This window comes from Tachypleus tridentatus, chromosome 12, assembly GCF_004210375.1.
Source record: "Tachypleus tridentatus isolate NWPU-2018 chromosome 12, ASM421037v1, whole genome shotgun sequence".
NCBI lineage: Eukaryota > Metazoa > Arthropoda > Merostomata > Xiphosura > Limulidae > Tachypleus > Tachypleus tridentatus.
In genome coordinates, this window is record NC_134836.1 from 68,643,299 (window position 1) to 68,663,079 (window position 19,781).

Genomic DNA, 19,781 nt, shown 5'->3' on the forward strand with positions numbered 1-19,781 from the left:
ACTTGCGCAACAGCAGTGGTAACAATTGCACCAGCAACCTTGCTGTCATATCAGTAAACTCCAGGAGGGCAAAACAACTCGATATTGATACTGTTATAGACACATTTGCTGCCAATCACCAGAACAGGTGCATTGTTTTGAAGTAATATTAATTATAAACACAACATGATGAAAGATAGTTAGCCTGATAGTGACCTTACTTTTCCTCAGAGTGTAATAACTTCACATGGGATAATTCGTTTCTGCTATATAAACTATGTGTTTGTGTTATATTTCTTTTGATTTGTAACTTTACTCTTAATGGTATATTAAATATCCAATATGAGCTAATCTTGATTTTCTTTATTATTATGTATTAACTTGGATGGAATTTAGGTGAGTTTTTTCTTTTACATATACGCATATTTTCATAAACAGATTATTTCTAATTTGTAATAATGAATTATTAATCAGAGTATGAGTTTCCAATGAAAACTGCATTGAAAACGCAGTTTAAAATAACACACCTTTCTGAAATGTACCTTGGTATTTACATTATTATAATTTACCATCTATACTTCATATTGATGGCATTTTGGAAAGCCCCTCTACAGTTTACCTCAGCCCCCTCCCCAACGAAAATATCCTGGCGCCGCCACTGTCTTTTTCATTTCCCTGATTTCTTGATGAAACCTTTCCTCTTGTTCTTCGCTGACGGCACAGATATTTTCAGAGAAACAGTCACTGTGTAAGTGCAAGAAATGAGTTCTTAAGCTCATATTACAACCCAATTTTTTTGAGTTTATTAATGACAATATTGTTCTAATTTAGGATTTTCTTGTTTTGTAACACTCTGTCAATAACATATTTAAAGGCAATCCACACTTCTTTTTCAACTTTTCTAGTTGTCCTTTTGAACTGTTCATTTGGAGTCAGTTTCGTAATCTGAGGCTCAACAAACATCCTTTCTATACGTTTCGCTTTTTGAAAGAGCTGGAAATTACCCACATAGATACTTGAAACTGTCGCAATTTCCGTGTAAACCTTTATAAATTGCTTTATCAAGCCCAGTTTTATATGAAATAGAGTCAATAGGACTTTCTTTGTGCCAACCAAAACGTAACGTTCAGTGTTTTTTATTCTGGTATCAGATTGATTTTGCGTAGTCATTGCTTTTTTTGCCAGTGTTGGTTTCGTGCTTTACTGTTCCATTCACACATAAAAACAAGAAAACTTTTTACAACTAGATTGTTGACATTTAAGTCTCCATAAAATGGCCAATAAGGTTAGTAAGGTTAAATACAAAGACGTTCGAAATTTTCTTATTCTTCCTTCAAGTGAACCAAATTAGCAATAGGAACAGGTGCTTATATGTTACCATTGTGAAGAAGAACTCCTTTTAGACTCCTTTTGAACAATTACCACTCACTTAGTTCACAGACTGCAGCTCCTAGTATTGGTATTAATTTACCAATATTGTTGCAGTAAACCGGTGAACTCTCTTGCAAAAAACTTTGGTATAAATTCTTTATCACGTTGTATGTACCAGTAAAATGATGTCCCTGAAGAAAGCAAGTTCCTAGTCCAAAGTTTGGAGCCTAAAACCTCTGAAGAATCCTTTAGAAGGCCCAAATCTCTTACCAAATTATTAAGTTCACCTTATATAAAAGTTGTGGTTCACCAGAGGTTTCGGGTTGAAAACAATCCCTGTCATCAATTTTATTGACATCAGATGAAACTGTACCAATAGTTTCCAGTGGAGTAGATACAGGTACAATAGGTCCATGACAACAGGTATTAGAGCAGATTGAAGGCTTGGATAATAAACTTCTTTTTATTCCAAGTGTTGTAGCCTTACACATTACATGAACAAACACAGAAGTCATTTCCATGGTTTCTAGACACACACCAGACTACTGGAAATACAAAAGACAAAGACTTTTCTTACTTTTAGTCCATTGTCTCAACTCTTTGACACAAATGATGTAAACTTTGTGAGGAGCCCATGATTTGTTTAGGTTCCCAAATTTTATTCAAAATTACTCTTTTTTGATGAATTCTGTAACATTTTGCCTTTGTTTCGTTACACCAAATTTACCACAAATATAACGGAATATCGGCCCGGCATGGCCAGGTGGGTTAAGGCGTGCGACTCGTAATCTGAGGGTCTTGGGTTCGCATTCCCGTCGCGCCAAACATGCTCGCCCTTTCAGCCGTGGAGGCGTTATAATGTGATGGTCAATTCCACTATTAGTTGTAGTAGCCCAAGAGTTGGCGGTGGGTGGTGATGACTAGTTGTCTTCCCTCTAGTTTTACACTGCAAAATTAGAGACGGCTAGCGCAGATAGCCCTCAAGTAGCTTTGCGCGAAATTCAAATAACAGAATATGTTTTTGGGTCATTTACACAACCTCTTACTGCCATAACAACGAATAAATAAAATTCAAAATAAAAAAATATTATAAAAGTTCGCGCAGAAACAAATAAATGTTGTTCAGAATTGGCACGTTGTGCGGACTGTTAACTATTTTATATACCAATAGTGTGTTTCGCGTGGGTGCTAGAACTATCGATATGACTTTCACGTCGCGATTGGTCTAGAGAAACTGATAGTGGGTGGTTATGAACATTTAAAGTACAATAAAATGTGATTCGATTTCAGTTAAACTGATTTAAAAAAAAAATACATATGACGTTTTGTGATAAATCAGCATATGATGCAGAAAATGGATATCATTTTCGCATTCAACTAACAGGAATTACTATAGAATATGTAAAAAGTTCAAGACAATAAAATCATTGCATTCCTGTATTATTGTAATAACAAAGATAATTTGTTCGTTAGTGTCAGTGAGTTTTTGCATAATTTTAGTTCTTGTGTCTTGACAAAAACAGAGATTGGAATAAATCAGTATGTTTGGTTTTATTTGTAATTTAGGCGTGTGTGTTTTCTTATAACAAAGCTACATTGAGGTATCTGCTGAGTCCACGGAGAGGAATCGAATAATTGAATTTAGTGTTGTAAATCCATAGACCTACCGCTGTACTAGCGGTGAATGTAATTTAGGCCTATTGCAGCATGAGCGTGCGTAATGTTAATAGTTACTTATTATGTAAAACTTATCAGTAAAAAATTGAACATTTTCGTAATGATATAGTAAACAGAATTTTGCATTATTGTGATTTTTTTTATCGAATAAACCAAAATAACTCGCCCAACAATAAACGCCATTAAAACAATACTTTGTTGTTATTGGTAATAGTTCATTCCTGCTTGGTCTGAAACATAAAAATAATTATAAAGTATACAACTGGTGTTTTCACATGTACCTGGACTAATTATTATTTATACAATTGGTATTTTCACATATAACTGGAATAACTCTTAATTATCATTATATAACTGTTTTCTGACGTAAGTGGGATAATTATGGTTTCTAAAACTGTTGTTTTCAAACGTAGCTACCGAGAACAGTTGCGGTGCATAAAATTCATGTTTTGATTGTTTGCTTTGAATAGCCCCCCGCTAGTATAGTGGTAAGTATACGGATTTACAAGACTAAAATCAGGAGTTCGATTCCCCTCGGTGGGCTCAAGAGATAGCCCGATGTGGCTTTGGCATAAGAAAACACACACACAAACGTGTTTTGGGTTTCGCGCAAAGTTACACGTGGGCTATCTGCGCTGGCCGTCCCTAATTTAGCAGTGTAAGACTAGAGGGAAAGCAGCTAATAATCACCACCCACCGCCAACTCTTGAGCTACTCTTTTACCAACGAATAGTGGGATTGACCGTTTAATAATAACGCCCCCACTGTTGAAAGGACGAGCATGTTTAGTGGGACGGGAATTCGAACCCGCGACCCTCAGATTTCGAGTCGAGTGCCTTAACAGCCGGGCCTTTAAGGTTGGAAATCAATACTTAAGCAAAATATAAAAGATTATATGTTATGATTAAATTGGAAGTTTCACAGTAGGTAAATAAATAAACGTTTTGTTGAAAGAGGCTTAAATACAAAAAAACGTTGTTTGTTCGGTAATATCTATAGGGGAATTATAAAATAAACTGAATGATTTTATAAACCCGAGGTAATTTGACGAACCATCTTCTTCAGAGTCGATCTCAAAGATGACAAACAAACCAGTTTGAGTTTGAAAATAACCTTCCTCGTTATACTCGTAAATATTGCAAATGGTTATATGCTAGCGATGGTATTCAATGTTCCTTAAAACGACAACAATAAAAAGTAAAAAACACATAATATAAGATCGTTTACAAGTTACATAATAGTCTTGTGATTAGCGCGTTTGACTCGTAATTGTCAGGTCGCGATTTCGAAGTCCCTCACCGAATAGTTTCGCCATTTCAGTCATGAGGCGTAATAATAATTCAGTCAATCTCACTTTTAGTTGGTAAAAGAATAGTTCAGGAATTGGAAGTGGACAATGTTAAATAACTGCTTTCAGTTTTGATTATCATTTCTAAATTGGGGACAGTCACCTCTCGAGTAATTTTGCACGAAATTCTAAAACTGAATTAAGTAACTAACCAAGCCATACAAAAACTAATTGCTGGAAGATAGTAGAAAGAAAAATAAACATTGCTTTGATCCAAAATGTAATGTTTTAAAAAACGTGGTTCGTAGCACTTGGAAGTCGGAAGTCTAATATGGAAAGCCCCAAGATGCGGATAACGTAGTTACGAGAGTTAGAATATGCACTCAGTTCAAATGTATATTTTTAAAAACGGCTGGTATGGGTTGAGAAAAGGCCTGGCATGGCCAAGCGCGTAAGGCGTGCGATTCGTAATCCGAGGGTCGCGGGTTCGCGCCCGCGTCGCGCTAAACATGCTCACCCTCCCAGCCGTGGGGGTGTATAATGTGACGATCAATCCCACTATTCGTTGGTAAAAGAGTAGCCCAAGAGGTGGCGGTGGGTGGTGATGACTAGCTGCCTTCCATCTAGTCTTACACTGCTAAATTAGGGACGGCTAGCACAGATAGCCCTCGAGTAGCTTTGTACGAAATTCCAAAAAACAAACAAACGGGTTGAGAAAAATATTTATGTAGAGACCATACCATCCGTTTTTAAATATGTATTTTTCTCTACAAGTGGATTTTCTCGTCATCACGGATTATCAGTTCAAATGTCCCCACAAACACATACATAACATAAAACAGTGAAAACATAATAAAGCCTGTAATACTGTATTTGTTACTTGTATTAAGGATAGCTTCAGCTAGGGGGATTAGAACGTTTGTGATTATTGTTAACGTGTATAATAATGGTGTGTGTGTGTTTCTCATAGCAAAGCCACATTGGGCTATCTGCTGAATCCACCGAGGGGAATGTATAATAATGGAACAGTTACTATGGGTCACATAACTCATAATCGTGGTTACCAAGACATGGGTTACATGGGATAGCGCGGTTCCAGTATGTTAGATTACCAGTCTTCTATCAATATTACTTGGTTATTAATTAACCAAAACAACTAAGTTAAGGTAATTTACATAATTAAATGCCGGGTCCGACATGGCCAGATAGGTTAAGACATTCGACTTGTAATCTGAGGGTCGTGGGTTCGAATTCCCGTCCTTTCAGGCGTGGGGGCGTTATGGTACGGTCAATCCCATTATTCGTTGGTAAAAGAGTAGCCCAAGAGTTGGCGGTGGGTGATGATGACTAGCTGCCTTCCCTCTAGTCTTACACTGCTAAATTAGGGACAGCTAGCGTAGATAGCCCTCGTGTAGCTTTGCGCGAAATTCAAAAAATAAACAAAAAACAACATTAAATGCCACAGAACAACATCGAAAATGTTTTTTTTATTAAATACAACACAATTCCAATAAATTTCAGGAATTAAAGTTACACAACACTCTGAAATACACGAAGACCCACGTCTTAAACTCCACATTCACGTAACATAGAAGTATCTAAGTATGTTTTTAAAATTTAATTTTATTATACTTTTAAATAGACGAGCGCAAGTAAGATAAAGTTATAGAACATTTTAAGAACTGTCTTAAATCTACACCAGTTGACGTCTCTGTTGTTTTTTCCTTTCTCAATATGTTTCAAAGGAACTGTACTTTTCTCAGCTCTGGGTATGATCTTTTAGGTTCCATATAAACATTCAAGGTTACGTGTTTCGAACACTTATAACAAGTAACCAACGATAATTACGTAACAGAAAATCACGAGCCGTGATGAAATAAAAACAGCATTCGATAACATACGACTTTTTAATAAGGCTTCAGTCAAAGGTCAGAGGTCATTTGTCGGTAAAGAGAAGAGTGTTGGTTTCCTGAAAGCAACGTGATATGGTACTTCACACTTTTCCAGTAATCCTGAGAAGTAAAAGACACTATATTATTTAGGCCTAACTAAGTAAAATACAGACTATGTTATTTAGGCTTAGCTGAGTAAAATAACACAAACATAAAATCGATTGTTTTTGTTTTCTTGTTCAGTACAAAGCTTCACAATCGGCTGTTTGTGTTCTGTCCACCAACCACGAGAATCGAAATCCGGTCTCTAGCGGTATAGTTCTGCAAACGTACCGCCGTGCTCACATACTGAAACATTAGACGTTCATGTGTTGTAAGTATAAACCTGGATTGACTTTATTCGACTATGACTTTTTATATGCAAAACAATTATTTGGTTCTACATAAATTATCTATTTCTATGTTTCAGAATTATACCATACAGTAAGACCATTGGATTTGAAGTTTATGTGGAACACATCTGCTTGGTCAACTCTGGTCATGAGACACACAAACTGAAACTATGTCCATACCAACACTTTATTACAACCAACCACTGTAAAATAGTTACATTATTACAATCAACCCCTATACAACTTCTACATTATTACAATCAACCAATGTAAAACTGATACATCATTCCCATTAGCCCTTGCAAAACTGCTACATTATTACAAACATCCGCTGTACTATTGCTATATTATTACAATTAACCACTCTAACACTGTTACGTTATTACAATCAACCGCGGTACAAATGCTACATTATTAATATTTCTCACCAGGATAATAATCGAGAAATTGGTCCCTGTCACATTCTGTGTCGCTGTCTTCTTCATCGTACGTTAGATTAGGTATTCTGGTGCTGTAACAATACCGAGTTTCAACCTCCGGCTGCATTTTGTATCTAAAATGAATAAATTAACAAAGCGGTTTGAGTCTTTGTAGAGAGAGTGTTTACCTGTGCTTATACTTCTGATGCAAAATAAATTAGCTTTAGTCTTAACCTCAACTAACAACATGGCACGTGAGTCCGGATGTACAAATATAGTCTTGGGTGTACCATACTTATATCTCATTCAGTATAAAGACATAAATACAATCAATGAATGAAACTAAACACACTCAAGACACTAGTAAGTGAAATTAAACAGATCAAAGCTAAACACACTAAATACTTCAGTGAATGAAACTTAACGGCAAATATACCTGTTAATAAAACTAAACAGTCCCAAGAAACTTGTTAATCAAACCAAACGCACTAAAGACTCTTGTTAATGAAACTAAACATACCCAAGATACTTCTTAATCAAACCAAACAGACTAAAGACTTTTGTTAATGAATCAAATAGACCCAAGAGACTTGTTAATCAAACCAAACAGACTAAAGACTCTTGTTAATCAAACTAAATAGATCGTAGATACTTGTTAATCAAACTAAACACAGTAAAGACTCTTGCTAATGAAACTAAATAGACACAAGATACTCGTTAATCAAATCAAACAGACTAAAAACTCTTGTTAATGAATAAAATAGACCCATGACACTTGTTAATCAAACTAAACAGACTAAAGACTTGTTAATCAAATTATATAGACCCAAGACTCTTGTTAATGAAACTAAACAGACTACAGACTGTTGTTAAGGAAAGTTAACAGACCCAAGATACTTCTAACTGAAATTAAAGACTAAAGACTCTTGTTAATGAATCAAATTAACTCAATACACTTGTTAATCAAACTAAACAGACTACAGATTCTTGTTAAGGAAAGTAAACAGACCCAAGATACTTCTAACTGAAATTAAACAGACTAAAGACTCTTGTTAATGAATCAAATAAACTCAATACACCTGTTAATCAAACTAAACAGACTAAAGACTCTTGTTAATAAAACTAAACAGACCCAAGATGCTTGTTAGTGAAAATAAACAGACTAAAGACTCTTCTTAATGAAATTAAGGACCCAAGATATTTGTTAATCAACCCAAACATACAAAATGCTCTTGTTAATGAAACGAAAGACCCAGGATACTTGTTAATCAAACCAAACTTGCTAAAGACTCTTGTTAATGAATCAAATAAACTCAACACACTTGTTAATCAAACCAAACACACGAAAGACACTTGCTAAAGAAACCCAAAGAGACATAAGATACTTGTTAATCAAACCAAACAGACTAAAGACTCTTGTTAATCAAACCAAACACACGAAAGACACTTGCTAAAGAAACCCAAAGAGACATAAGATACTTGTTAATCAAACCAAACAGACTAAAGACTCTTGTTAATCAAACTAAACAGACCCAAGATACTTGTCAATCAAAACAAACAGACCAAAGACTCTTGTTAATCAAACAAAACAGATCATAGATACTTGTTAATCAAACCAAACAGACCAAAGGCTCTTGCTAATGAAACTAAATAGACACAAGATACTTCTTAATCAAACCAAACAGACTAAAGACTTTTGTTAATGAATCAAATGGACCCAAGACACTTGTTAATCAAACCAAACAGACTAAAGACTCTTGTTAATCAAACAAAACAGATCATAGATACTTGTTAATCAAACCAAACAGACCAAAGGCTCTTGCTAATGAAACTAAATAGACACAAGATACTCGTTAATCAAATCAAACAGACTAAAAACTCTTGTTAATGAATCAAATAGACCCAAGACACTTGCTAATCAAGCCAAATACTCTAAACTAAAGAGACATAAGATACTTGTTAATCAAACTAAACAGACCAAAGACTCTTGCTAATGAAACTAAACAGACCCAAGATACTTGTCAATCAAAACAAACAGACCAAAGACTCTTGCTAATGAAACTAAACATACTCAAGATACTTCTTAATCAAACCAAACAGACTAAAGACTTTTGTTAATGAATCAAATGGACCCAAGACACTTGTTAATCAAACCAAACAGACTAAAGACTCTTGTTAATCAAACAAAACAGATCATAGATACTTGTTAATCAAACCAAACAGACCAAAGGCTCTTGCTAATGAAACTAAATAGACACAAGATACTCGTTAATCAAATCAAACAGACTAAAAACTCTTGTTAATGAATCAAATAGACCCAAGACACTTGCTAATCAAGCCAAATACTCTAAACTAAAGAGACATAAGATACTTGTTAATCAAACTAAACAGACCAAAGACTCTTGCTAATGAAACTAAACAGACCCAAGATACTTGTCAATCAAAACAAACAGACCAAAGACTCTTGCTAATGAAACTAAACATACTCAAGATACTTCTTAATCAAACCAAACAGACTAAAGACTTTTGTTAATGAATCAAATAGACCCAAGACACTTGTTAATCGAACTAAACACACTAAAGACTCTTGCTAATGAAAATAAACAGACCCAAGATACTTTCTGATCAAACCAAACAGACTAAATACTCTTGTTAAGAAAACTAAAGAGACCCAAGATACTTCTAACTGAAACTAAACAGACTAAAGAGTCTTGTTAATGAAACTAAAGACTCAAGATACTTGTTAATCAAACAAAAGAGACTAAAAACTCTTGTTAGTGATACTAAACAGACCAAAGATACTTGTTAATTAGACTAAAAAGACTAAAGACTATTGTTAAGGAAACTAAACAGATCCAAGGCACTTCTTACTGACAGTAAACAGACTAAAGACTTTTGTTAATGAAACTAAAGACCCAAGATACTTGTTAATTAAAATATACAGACTAAAGACTCTTGTTAATCAAACTAAACAGATCCAAGATACATATTAATCAAACGAAACAAACTAAAGATTCTTGTTAATGAAACTAAACAGACCCAAGATACTTGTTAGTGAAAATAAACAGGCTAAAGACTCTTCTTAATGAAATTAAACAGACCCAAGATACTTGTTACTGGAACTAAACAGAATAAAGACTCTTGTTAATGAAATTAAAGACCCAAAATACTTGTTAATTAAAATAAATAGAGTAAAGACTTTTGTTAATCAAACTAAACAGATTAAAGATTCTTGTTAATGAAACTAAACAGACCCAAGATACTTGTTAATTAAAATAAATAGTTTAAAGACTCTTGTTAATGAAATTGTACAGGCCCAAGATACTTGTTAGTGAAACTAAACAGACTAAAGATTCTTGTTAATTAAATGTATAAAACTAGTAAGCCAGTGAATGAAACTAAACAAACTAGAGATTCAGTTAATGAAATCAAACATACCAAAGACTCCCATGAATAAAACTAAACAAATTAAACACTTCCGTGGTAGAAACTACACAGAAGTTACTTATTATGAAAAGGTAGTGCCACTTGTTCTAACATACAGAACACATTCTTAGTGAAATTTAGAGAAAGTTAAAATTCCAGCTTTCTCTGTCTCTCAGCCGTATCACAGTACATTTCTCAATGATTGTACATTGACAGACAATCTGATGTTAGTCTAACAGTTGTTCCTTATTACTCTTTATACTTAAGGAAGGCCTTCTTTAAAGATACAATAAAGATATTTATTTGAAATGTGTGATAATGATATATCTGATGTTTTATTATCAACAAGCCTTCTACAGTTGTCTAGTAATTGGATATGTGGCAGCAATGTATATGTAGGAATGGCCAAGACAGTTCATCAGAATGGTATTTCAAATATTTCCTCAGTAGGCCATAAGAACTTTACAGTATTTCCTTTTATAACAATATCTATGTAATAAGTCAATCACAAGTTTTGGTACTATCTGCCAATATCATAACAAAATATTTTAATTTCTTGTTCTTCTTTCTTCTGCTTATTTTTATTACATGATAACTCAAAAACCAAAACAGTTTCCCTGAGGTGATATAGTATCACACCAGATATCCACCTCTGTAAATATTATTAATAACTACTTGTAATTGAAAGAACCATAAGTCTAGTGTAAACAATGCTATCATTATCCCTTGAAGTTAGCTTTCTTACAGATATTTGGTGTCCTCTTAAAAAGTTTATGCATAGGGTGAAACATGAATTACCAACTAATAATAGATAAACAGTAAATATAACAATTGGATCATCATTGTATTTAGAACTTAGTTATAAATAAAACCTTCCTATGTCTATTGAAACACTGAATTAAAAACAACAAGAAGAAAAAACGTTTCAAAAAAAAGAAAGTAAATGTCAGGAGGGCTAATATCACTCCTTCAAAATCAATGTAAACATGATGGTATGGATGGCATTTACATTATCTATCCATATACTGTACAGTAGCATGTTAACAGACAAAAACAGGATAAATTATATTGTGATTAAATAATTTTATATACATATTGTTATATGTTAATTATTGTTATCCCTGCTATCTTGGATACATCCTTTTTGAAGGACTGACAGTAGCCATCTCTACAACTACTCTCTTTACTCATGATACATAATTGTAACTGAAGCAGATATACAAAGCATAACTCAGGAAATAAAGAAGGACCAGCAAAAATAAATAATTTTGAGTGTGTTACCACTATTCAAATTATTATATTTCATTATATTAAAACAAACTACATTAGAATCAGTTAATTACACAGCTACAGATTTTAATTCATGCTGATTAGAGGTTAGGGGTTAACTCCAACCGATGACACAGCCCTCTTACCCATGCAAATAGAATTTATCATTGCCTGAACATTGTTGGGAATTGCTGCACCACCTGGCAGTAGATAATGTCTTCCCATGAGGTAAGTTTACTGTTAAGATGTCGTCGATGTTCTGTTCAGACCAAGGACTGGATAAATGGGACCTGTGGTCTTGAAACAAAATTTGAGAGATGGGTCTTCCTCCTGTGGCAGGAATTAGAATGTACAAGATTTCATTTAACAAAATTCTCTGTTACTGTCAATTTATTTTACAAATAAAAAAAACTACATTTCAATGAAGTTTTGCATGAAAAGCAAGTTTTGGAAACTATTTATCAAACCTAGAGAATTACATGCAGCAGTGTACAATAAAAATTAAATAGTTTTAGAACAACTATGACCTCAAACTTCAGATCAGTAACATTAAACCTTTGGAATTTGTGGTCTTATTTAATAACTCATGTGATGAATGTGTTACTAAGATAATATGTGTCACAGTTCTAACAGTTCATATTAAATATTTTCATGATTGACATAGTAGACATGTTACTAGAATTATCTCTATCACAGCTCTAGCGGTTTATGTTGAATATTTCCATGACTGACATAATAGACGTATTACTAGACTTATCTTGTCACAGTTCTAACAGCTCATAATGAATATTTCCATGATTGACATAATGGACATGTTGTTAGACTTATCTCTGTCACAGCTCTAATAATTCATGTTGAATATTTCCATGACTAACATAATGAACATGTTACTAGACTTATCTCTGTTACAGCTCTAACAGTTTTTGTTGAATATTTCCATGATTGATATAATGGACATGCTACTAGACTTATCTTTGCCACATCTCTAACACCTCGTGTTGAATATTCCCATGACTGACATAATGGACATGCTATTAGACTTATCTCTGTTACAGCTCTAACAGTTCATGTTGAATATTTCCATGACTGACATAACGGACATATCCAAAATATTACTAATTCTAACAGGTTTAGACTGCGAAACACAGGAAGGAAGTAATGGGGAAAACAAAGCCTAATAATGAAGATGAAAACGGGTTTACAAAACATTTTATTTAAAGTTTTAGCTTGTTATAATATACTTATTCCATTTTCAACGAATTCTGAAAAAGGTTTTGGGGACAGTTGAAAATTGATAGTATATGTTTCTAAGACTAAAATATTTTAACTCAGAACTGCAGAGGTGATAGCCATAATGTGACAAGTGATGTCAATATTTTGTATAAGTATCAGCTATCTGGTTCAGTTTTTGTGTAGAAAGACTGTTGGACAGTACAAGAGAAGTAAGTGATAAGTGTTGAACCACCTGCTATCAACTGTTGTTTTTCTTATCACGTATTGTAAATTTTGGTAGGAAGGATTTTGAATCCCGATTCATCAGTTGATTCACTTTTGCTCTGTTTCAGGGAATTCCATCCACAAGTTACAAACCTCCATGTTAGGAGTGTAGTTTTACGTTTCAGTTTGTCTTTTTTCAGGATTATTGATGAAAAGTGGGGTGAATCTCCTCAAAATTGGGAAAAAGTAACAAACTGAATGACACATTAAGATTCATGATTATTTCTTTCTCAAACTTACAGTTTGTGGGATATTTGTTAAATGTTCATTCAGTTGAAACTCTGATGAGGTTTCAGTAGGTTTATTTACACTTTTGATAAGATTTCTTGCCTTGAAGTTAAATTTAATCTTAGATGAATGCTCTCTACTGTGTTTTAGTTTGAATTCATGAAAACAGAGAGTTAACTTTTAGTAAGGTATCTGATCTGCTTCATTACTGAATCAACACACCAATAATATTCTTTTATTATTTACAATACATATTTCATTATCCCGTTACAGGTCAGGTGAGTGCTCTACCAGTTAGAAGAGTTAGTTTTATAATGCTTGGAAATATTAACAACTGAAACTACTAAGTGAGTTCAGTGCAGACTGTTTATTTGGTGGTCAGGTGGTTAGAGGGTTGCGGGTTTGATTCCCTGTCCTGTGAGAGTGTTATACGAGGGCTGTTCAAAAAAAATACGCGGACTGACGTCATAAAACAAAATGTACTTTATTTAGAAGTTACAGGTCTGGGACCCCTTCAAAGTACTCTCCTCCCCAACGCACACACTTATCCCAACGGTGTTTCCGCTTGTTGAAACAGTCCTGGAACGCTTCTTTTGTAATGTCCTCCAGCTCCTTCGTCGCATTTGCCTTAATCTCGGGAATCGTCTCAAATCTTCTTCCTTTCAAGGGTCTTTTGAGTTTGGGGAACAAGAAAAAATCGTAAGGAGCAAGGTCAGATGAGTAGGGGGGTGGGTGGGGAAGAACAGTGATCGAGTCTTTGGCCCAAAACTCACGAGTTCTGAGGGCTGAATTTCGCAGCAACGCAGTGCATCTTCAATTTTTTCGGTCAAAATCTCGTAACAAGATCCAACTGATATCCCACACTCTTCAGCAAGCTCCCTGACAGTCAGACGTCGATTTGCCCGCACCAGGGTGTTGATTTTGTCGACGTGTGGGTCGTCAGTTGACGTGGAAGGACGTCGAGGACGCTCATCATCTTCAATGGACTGTCGACCATCCTTAAAACGTTCATGTTACTTGAAACATGCCGTACGATTCATAGCAACATCACCGTAAGCCGTGTTAAGCATAGCAAAAGTTTCAGTCGCAGATTTTCCAAGTTTAACACAAAATTTCACAGCATGTCATTGCTCCTTCAGGTCATTCATTCTGAAATCCGCCAAAAGAAAAAAATCGCACTTCACTTAAAACCGCGTAGCTAATACACAAATGAAGATATCTGCAATCGGGAAATGGCGTCGTAATCAGCTGATCTGTGCGAACCTAGCGACACCAAGCGAATTCCCCTGGAACCAACTGGAGCCGCGCAATTCAAACAGTCCGCGTATTTTTTGAACAACCCTCGTATTGTGACAGTTAATCCCCCGAGTTCGTGGTGGGTGGTGATGATTAGCTGTCCTTCTCTCTAGTATTTCACTGTTAAATTAGGAATGGCTGTCTCAGATAGTCCTCGTGTAACTTTGCACAAAATTCAAACCAAATCTGCTTATTTGTTTGTATGAAAAAACACAAACAGTATGAAATAATTACCATGATATGGTCACAACAAGGGATACAATGCACAGTATTGATAGAGCAGCTAGCAGTTACCTGTTGTATAGGTTTATGGTTACGTCAATAGATTATACTATAGGTTATTAACGACTTGGACAGTGATTAACGATGGTATAGGTTTATGGTTATGTCGATAGAATTGTACTATAGGTTATTAATTACTTGGACAGTGGTCATCTATGGTATAGGTTTATGGTTATGTTGATAGATTGTACTAAAGGTTATTAACGATTTGGACAGCAGTTATTTATGATAGTAAAGAACATATTTGATTTTATGCTTGTTTTTCAAAATATCAGAATTTTTTGTCATGGTTCTGAATTATTAAAGAACTACTTTCTTGTTAGCAGTTATTATCGAGGCCAGAAGTCAAAGGTTGCTACAGACCAATCTCTTTTGTTTTGAGAGAAACTCTTTACAATCCATGAATTTTTATAGGATAAGATTATAATGCTTTAATATATTAGGTTTAACTTTGAAACAGCATCTTTTTTGCTGTACCTGAAAAACTGTACAAATGACCAATGTCATGAGACTGGACATTTCTTCTATCTCTGTTATTGAGCCTGGTGGAGTAGGAAGGCTGAGCAAAGAAATAAAATAGAGATAATTTACTTATCTATTTAAGTTTGTGAATAAAAGCATTGGTAAACGTGACAGAAATAAAATTCAAACTAACTACAATAATTTAATTAAAAACTTTCATTTTGGTAAAGTAGTGTTGTTTTGTTAAGTAGTTCTTATAACCAGAAGTGGTTCTTCACATTCAAAATAACAGCATAGAAAATAAATAATTTAATTAAATTAGTGATAAATTAAACTTCTAAATAACCAACTTATAAAAACTATGCAATGATAATAACTGGTGATCAACTAAAGTTGTAAATAACCAAGTAAAAAACAACAATATAATTATAAGAATTGGTGATTAACTGAAGTTGTAAATCACAAAGTAAAAACAACAATATAATTATAACAATTGGTAATTAACTAAAATTGTAAATAACCAAGTAAAAAACAACAATATAATTACAACAATTGGTGATTAACTAAAGTTGTAAATAATCAAGAAAAAAACAACAATATAATTATATGTATAACATTCAGTTCCTATACTCTTGAACATGAGAAGTCTAACCAGAGTTATAAGATGGTTCAACTATCATATATATATCTACAGTAGTAAAACAGTTTGAAAGGTGTTGTGTATGACCCTCCCAACTATCGTTTTTCATGGCAGAAAGAAGATTTGCCAAAGAGTCTTATTTTAACAATTTCTCCAATCTTGATGAATATAATGCCTACATAAATATCTATACTTGTTTGGTTATTATCTTTTACACTCTCACCTGTCTCACAACAAAAGGAATATCATATATTATCATGCTGTCTGACAGAGAGCACCCTTCAGTGCTGCTATCTCCACTGCTGTGGTCCTCACAAACAGGTACTCTACTGGTGGAATACAGAGAAGGGTAGCATAGCTCTTCTTTGGTTGTGTGGTAGGTTGGTTCTGTCACTGACTTATTCTTCACCTCAGTCATTGGAACAGGTTCAGAAATTACCTCCTTCTGTTGCCTTCTGGTGTCTACCAAAGTTGACGTATTAACCAATATGTTAAACAGCCTTACAAATAAAACAATAGATGAAAAATATAGCAGTATACCAACAACTCATCAAAGAATAGATGCTATATCAATAACTGTAAGTGAATGTTAACAAATGGATAAACGTAAACGTACTTTCACTGTCCTGGTGATATCTTCTTCCATGCTTTCTCCAGGTAATACTCCAAATAACGACAATGACAGTAACCAGTATAACACAGGTGACAGCTAGAGGGACAATGGTGGACAGGTTGGTATAGAAGGGGACAGAGCTAATCCTTACAGTAGAGGAAGGTTGAGCTGTACATTTGAGCAAAAAAATAGTCAGTTAAGTTGTTACAGAAGCCATGGTAAACCAAAGTTATTCTGCTTTATGTTTTGGTTGTTAGGAATGACCTATTTATGTTTGTAAATTATGTTACTTGACATTAGTTTGTCAGTGAATTGAATTAGGGTATCAATAATTTATCACCAAATTATGTTACTTTACATAAGTCTGTCAGTGAATTGGATCAGGGTATCAATAATGTATCACTGACTTATGTTACTTGACATTAGTCTGTTGGTGAATTGGATCAGGGTAAAATATTAAAAATAAAGCAAAACAATTCTGATTTCTGATTATGTTCAGAAGACAAATTTTTGTTGTAAACAAGTAACTGTGGAAGTCATATTGCTTCCAACATTTTTAACCAAGTTAATTAAAAGCCAGTGTAATAATATAGTGGAAACTAGAGAGTCCAGTAGAATTAGAAATCATACTGAAAAAACTGTACATCCCAACAACAGATGGAATCAGGAGAAAGAATGAAAATTCCATCCCTTGACCTTTGGTCATACCTCTACCTACATTGTAAAAGATAAATAAAGAGGTTAATTAATGTCATTACTTAACGAGTTAGTAACAGGTATTTGGTTTGGCCACATTTATAGATATTATAGATCTTTAGTGGTAATTACTAAATCTTTATTAATTTTATCTTATTGGGAATTAGTCAGAAGCTAAGTCCTGACTAAATAGTAGTAAAACTTCCTATCAGTCATCCTAATGATGGCCATCTGGTGTTTCCAAGGACAAGGTTCATGTCTTACATCTATTGATTGAGAGCTAACTGTATAATGAGTGAATAGCACTTGAAGAGATTTACTATTCAATGCACAGTGGGCTGGGCTTTATGATAATGTAAGTGATACCAAGATTAATGTTTGCAAGAGGGATGTTAGCTGGCTCAGCTTTGTCATAATATAAGTGAAATGTAAGCTAATGTTCAAAAGATGGACATTAGCTGGTTGGGGTTTGTGATAATAGAAGTGATATGAAGGTTAACGTTTATAAGATGGACAATAGTTGACTAGGTTTTGTGATAATAGAAGTAAAATATAGGATAATATTTAAAAGATGGATGTAAGCAGGATAGGCTTTATGATAATGGAAGTGATACATAGGTTTACATTTAAAAGAAAGATGTAAGCAGGCTAAAGGTTGTGATAATGGAAGTGAAATTTTGGTTAATACAAATAAATGTTTTGTCACTAATACTGAGATGAAATATAATTTATTTACTACTGGCTTTGTGTGGGGGAAAATCTTTAATTCCAGAATTGTCAGCTGTTTCTTTTCACTATTTGCCATTAATCCAAAATATATTTACATATTTTTAATGGTTGTGATTTGTCTGTCAATTATCTGGTTCCAGGAGGAAAATAAATTTTAAATACATTTATTGGTTGTGAGTTGTCTGTGACTTACCTGAAACCAAGAGGAAAATAAATAATAAATACATTTATTGGTCATGAGTTGTATGTGATTTACTTGGTACTAAGAGGAAAACAAATTATAAATAAATTTATTGGTTCTGAGTGACTTATCTGGTTACAGGAAAAAAATAAATAATAGGTAAATTTATTAATGGTGAGTTATTGGTGACTTACCTGGTACAAGGAGGAAAATAAATTATAAATACATTTATTGGTTATGAGATGTCTGTGACTTACCTAGTACTAGGAGGAAAAATAAATTATAGATACAGTTATTGGTTGTGAGTTCTCTGTGACTTACCTAGTACCAGGAGGAAACTAAATTATAAATAAATTTATTGGTTGTGAGTTGTATGTGACTTACGTGGTACAATGAAGAAAGTAAATTACAAATGAATTTATTGGTTGCAAGTTGTCTATGACTTATATGGTACTGTAGGAGTAACAAAGCTGTAAACTAAGTGGTGGTGAGTTGTCTGTGAATTACCTGCTACCAGGAGGAAAATAAATTATAAATAAATTTGTTGGTTGTGAGATGACTATGACTCACCTGGTACCAGGAGGAAACAAGTTATAAATTGTCTGTGACTTACCTGGTACCAGGAGGAAAAAAAAATATATGTACTTTTATTGGTTGTGAGAATTCTGAGACTTATTTGGTACCTAGGGGAAAATAAATTATATATACATTTATTGGTTGTGAGTTGTCTGTGACTTTCCTGGTAGAAGGAGGAAAATAAATTATTAATACATTTACTGGTTGTGAGTTGTTCGTGATTTACCTCACACCAAAAATAAAATAAATTATAAATACATTTATTAGTTGTGAGTTGTCTGTGAATTACTTGGTAGAAGACAAAAAATAAGTTATAAATAAACTTATCAGCTGCAAGTTGTATGTGAATTACCTTGTACAAGGAGGAAAATAAATAGTAAGTAAATTTATTAGTTGTGAATTGTTTCTAACCAGGAGGAATATAAATTATAATTATATTTCTTGGTTGTGAGATGTCTTAGACTTATCTGGTACCAGGAGAAAAATAAATTATAAATAAATTTATCACTTGTGAGTTGTCTGTGATTTCCCTCATACCAAAAAAGAAAATATAAATACATTTATTGGTTGTGAGTTGTCTGTGACATACCTGGTGTAGGAGGAAAATAAATTATTAGTACATTTACTGCTTCTGAGTTGTCTGTGACTTACCTGGCACTAAGAATAAAATAAATTAAAACGAAATTTATTGGTTGTGAGTTGTTTGTGACTTACCTGGTATCAGGGGGAAGGTAAATTATAACTAAATTTATCGGATGTCAGTTTTCTGTGAGTTATGTGGTACCAAGGAAAAAAATAAATTAATTGTATTTATTAGATGGGTGTTGGCTGTGAGGTACCTGGCACTAAAAAGAAAATAAATTATAAA

At 33.8% G+C, this 19,781-nt stretch overlaps 1 protein-coding gene across 1 annotated transcript in view; it reads right to left on the reverse strand.

Moving 5' to 3' along the window:
- Nucleotides 1-5,772: 5,772 nt before the first annotated feature.
- LOC143233499 (cell adhesion molecule Dscam1-like) overlaps nucleotides 5,773-19,781 on the reverse strand; it is a 79,889-nt gene continuing 65,880 nt past the window's right edge. Inside the window, exons 22-27 of the mRNA XM_076469785.1 lie at nucleotides 16,735-16,899; nucleotides 16,342-16,580; nucleotides 15,494-15,575; nucleotides 11,860-12,043; nucleotides 7,028-7,152; nucleotides 5,773-6,327 (exon numbers count right to left, since the gene is read on the reverse strand). Coding sequence (XP_076325900.1) covers nucleotides 6,245-6,327; nucleotides 7,028-7,152; nucleotides 11,860-12,043; nucleotides 15,494-15,575; nucleotides 16,342-16,580; nucleotides 16,735-16,899 — 878 coding nt within the window. The 3' untranslated portion in view covers nucleotides 5,773-6,244. The remainder of the gene's footprint in view (nucleotides 6,328-7,027; nucleotides 7,153-11,859; nucleotides 12,044-15,493; nucleotides 15,576-16,341; nucleotides 16,581-16,734; nucleotides 16,900-19,781) is intronic.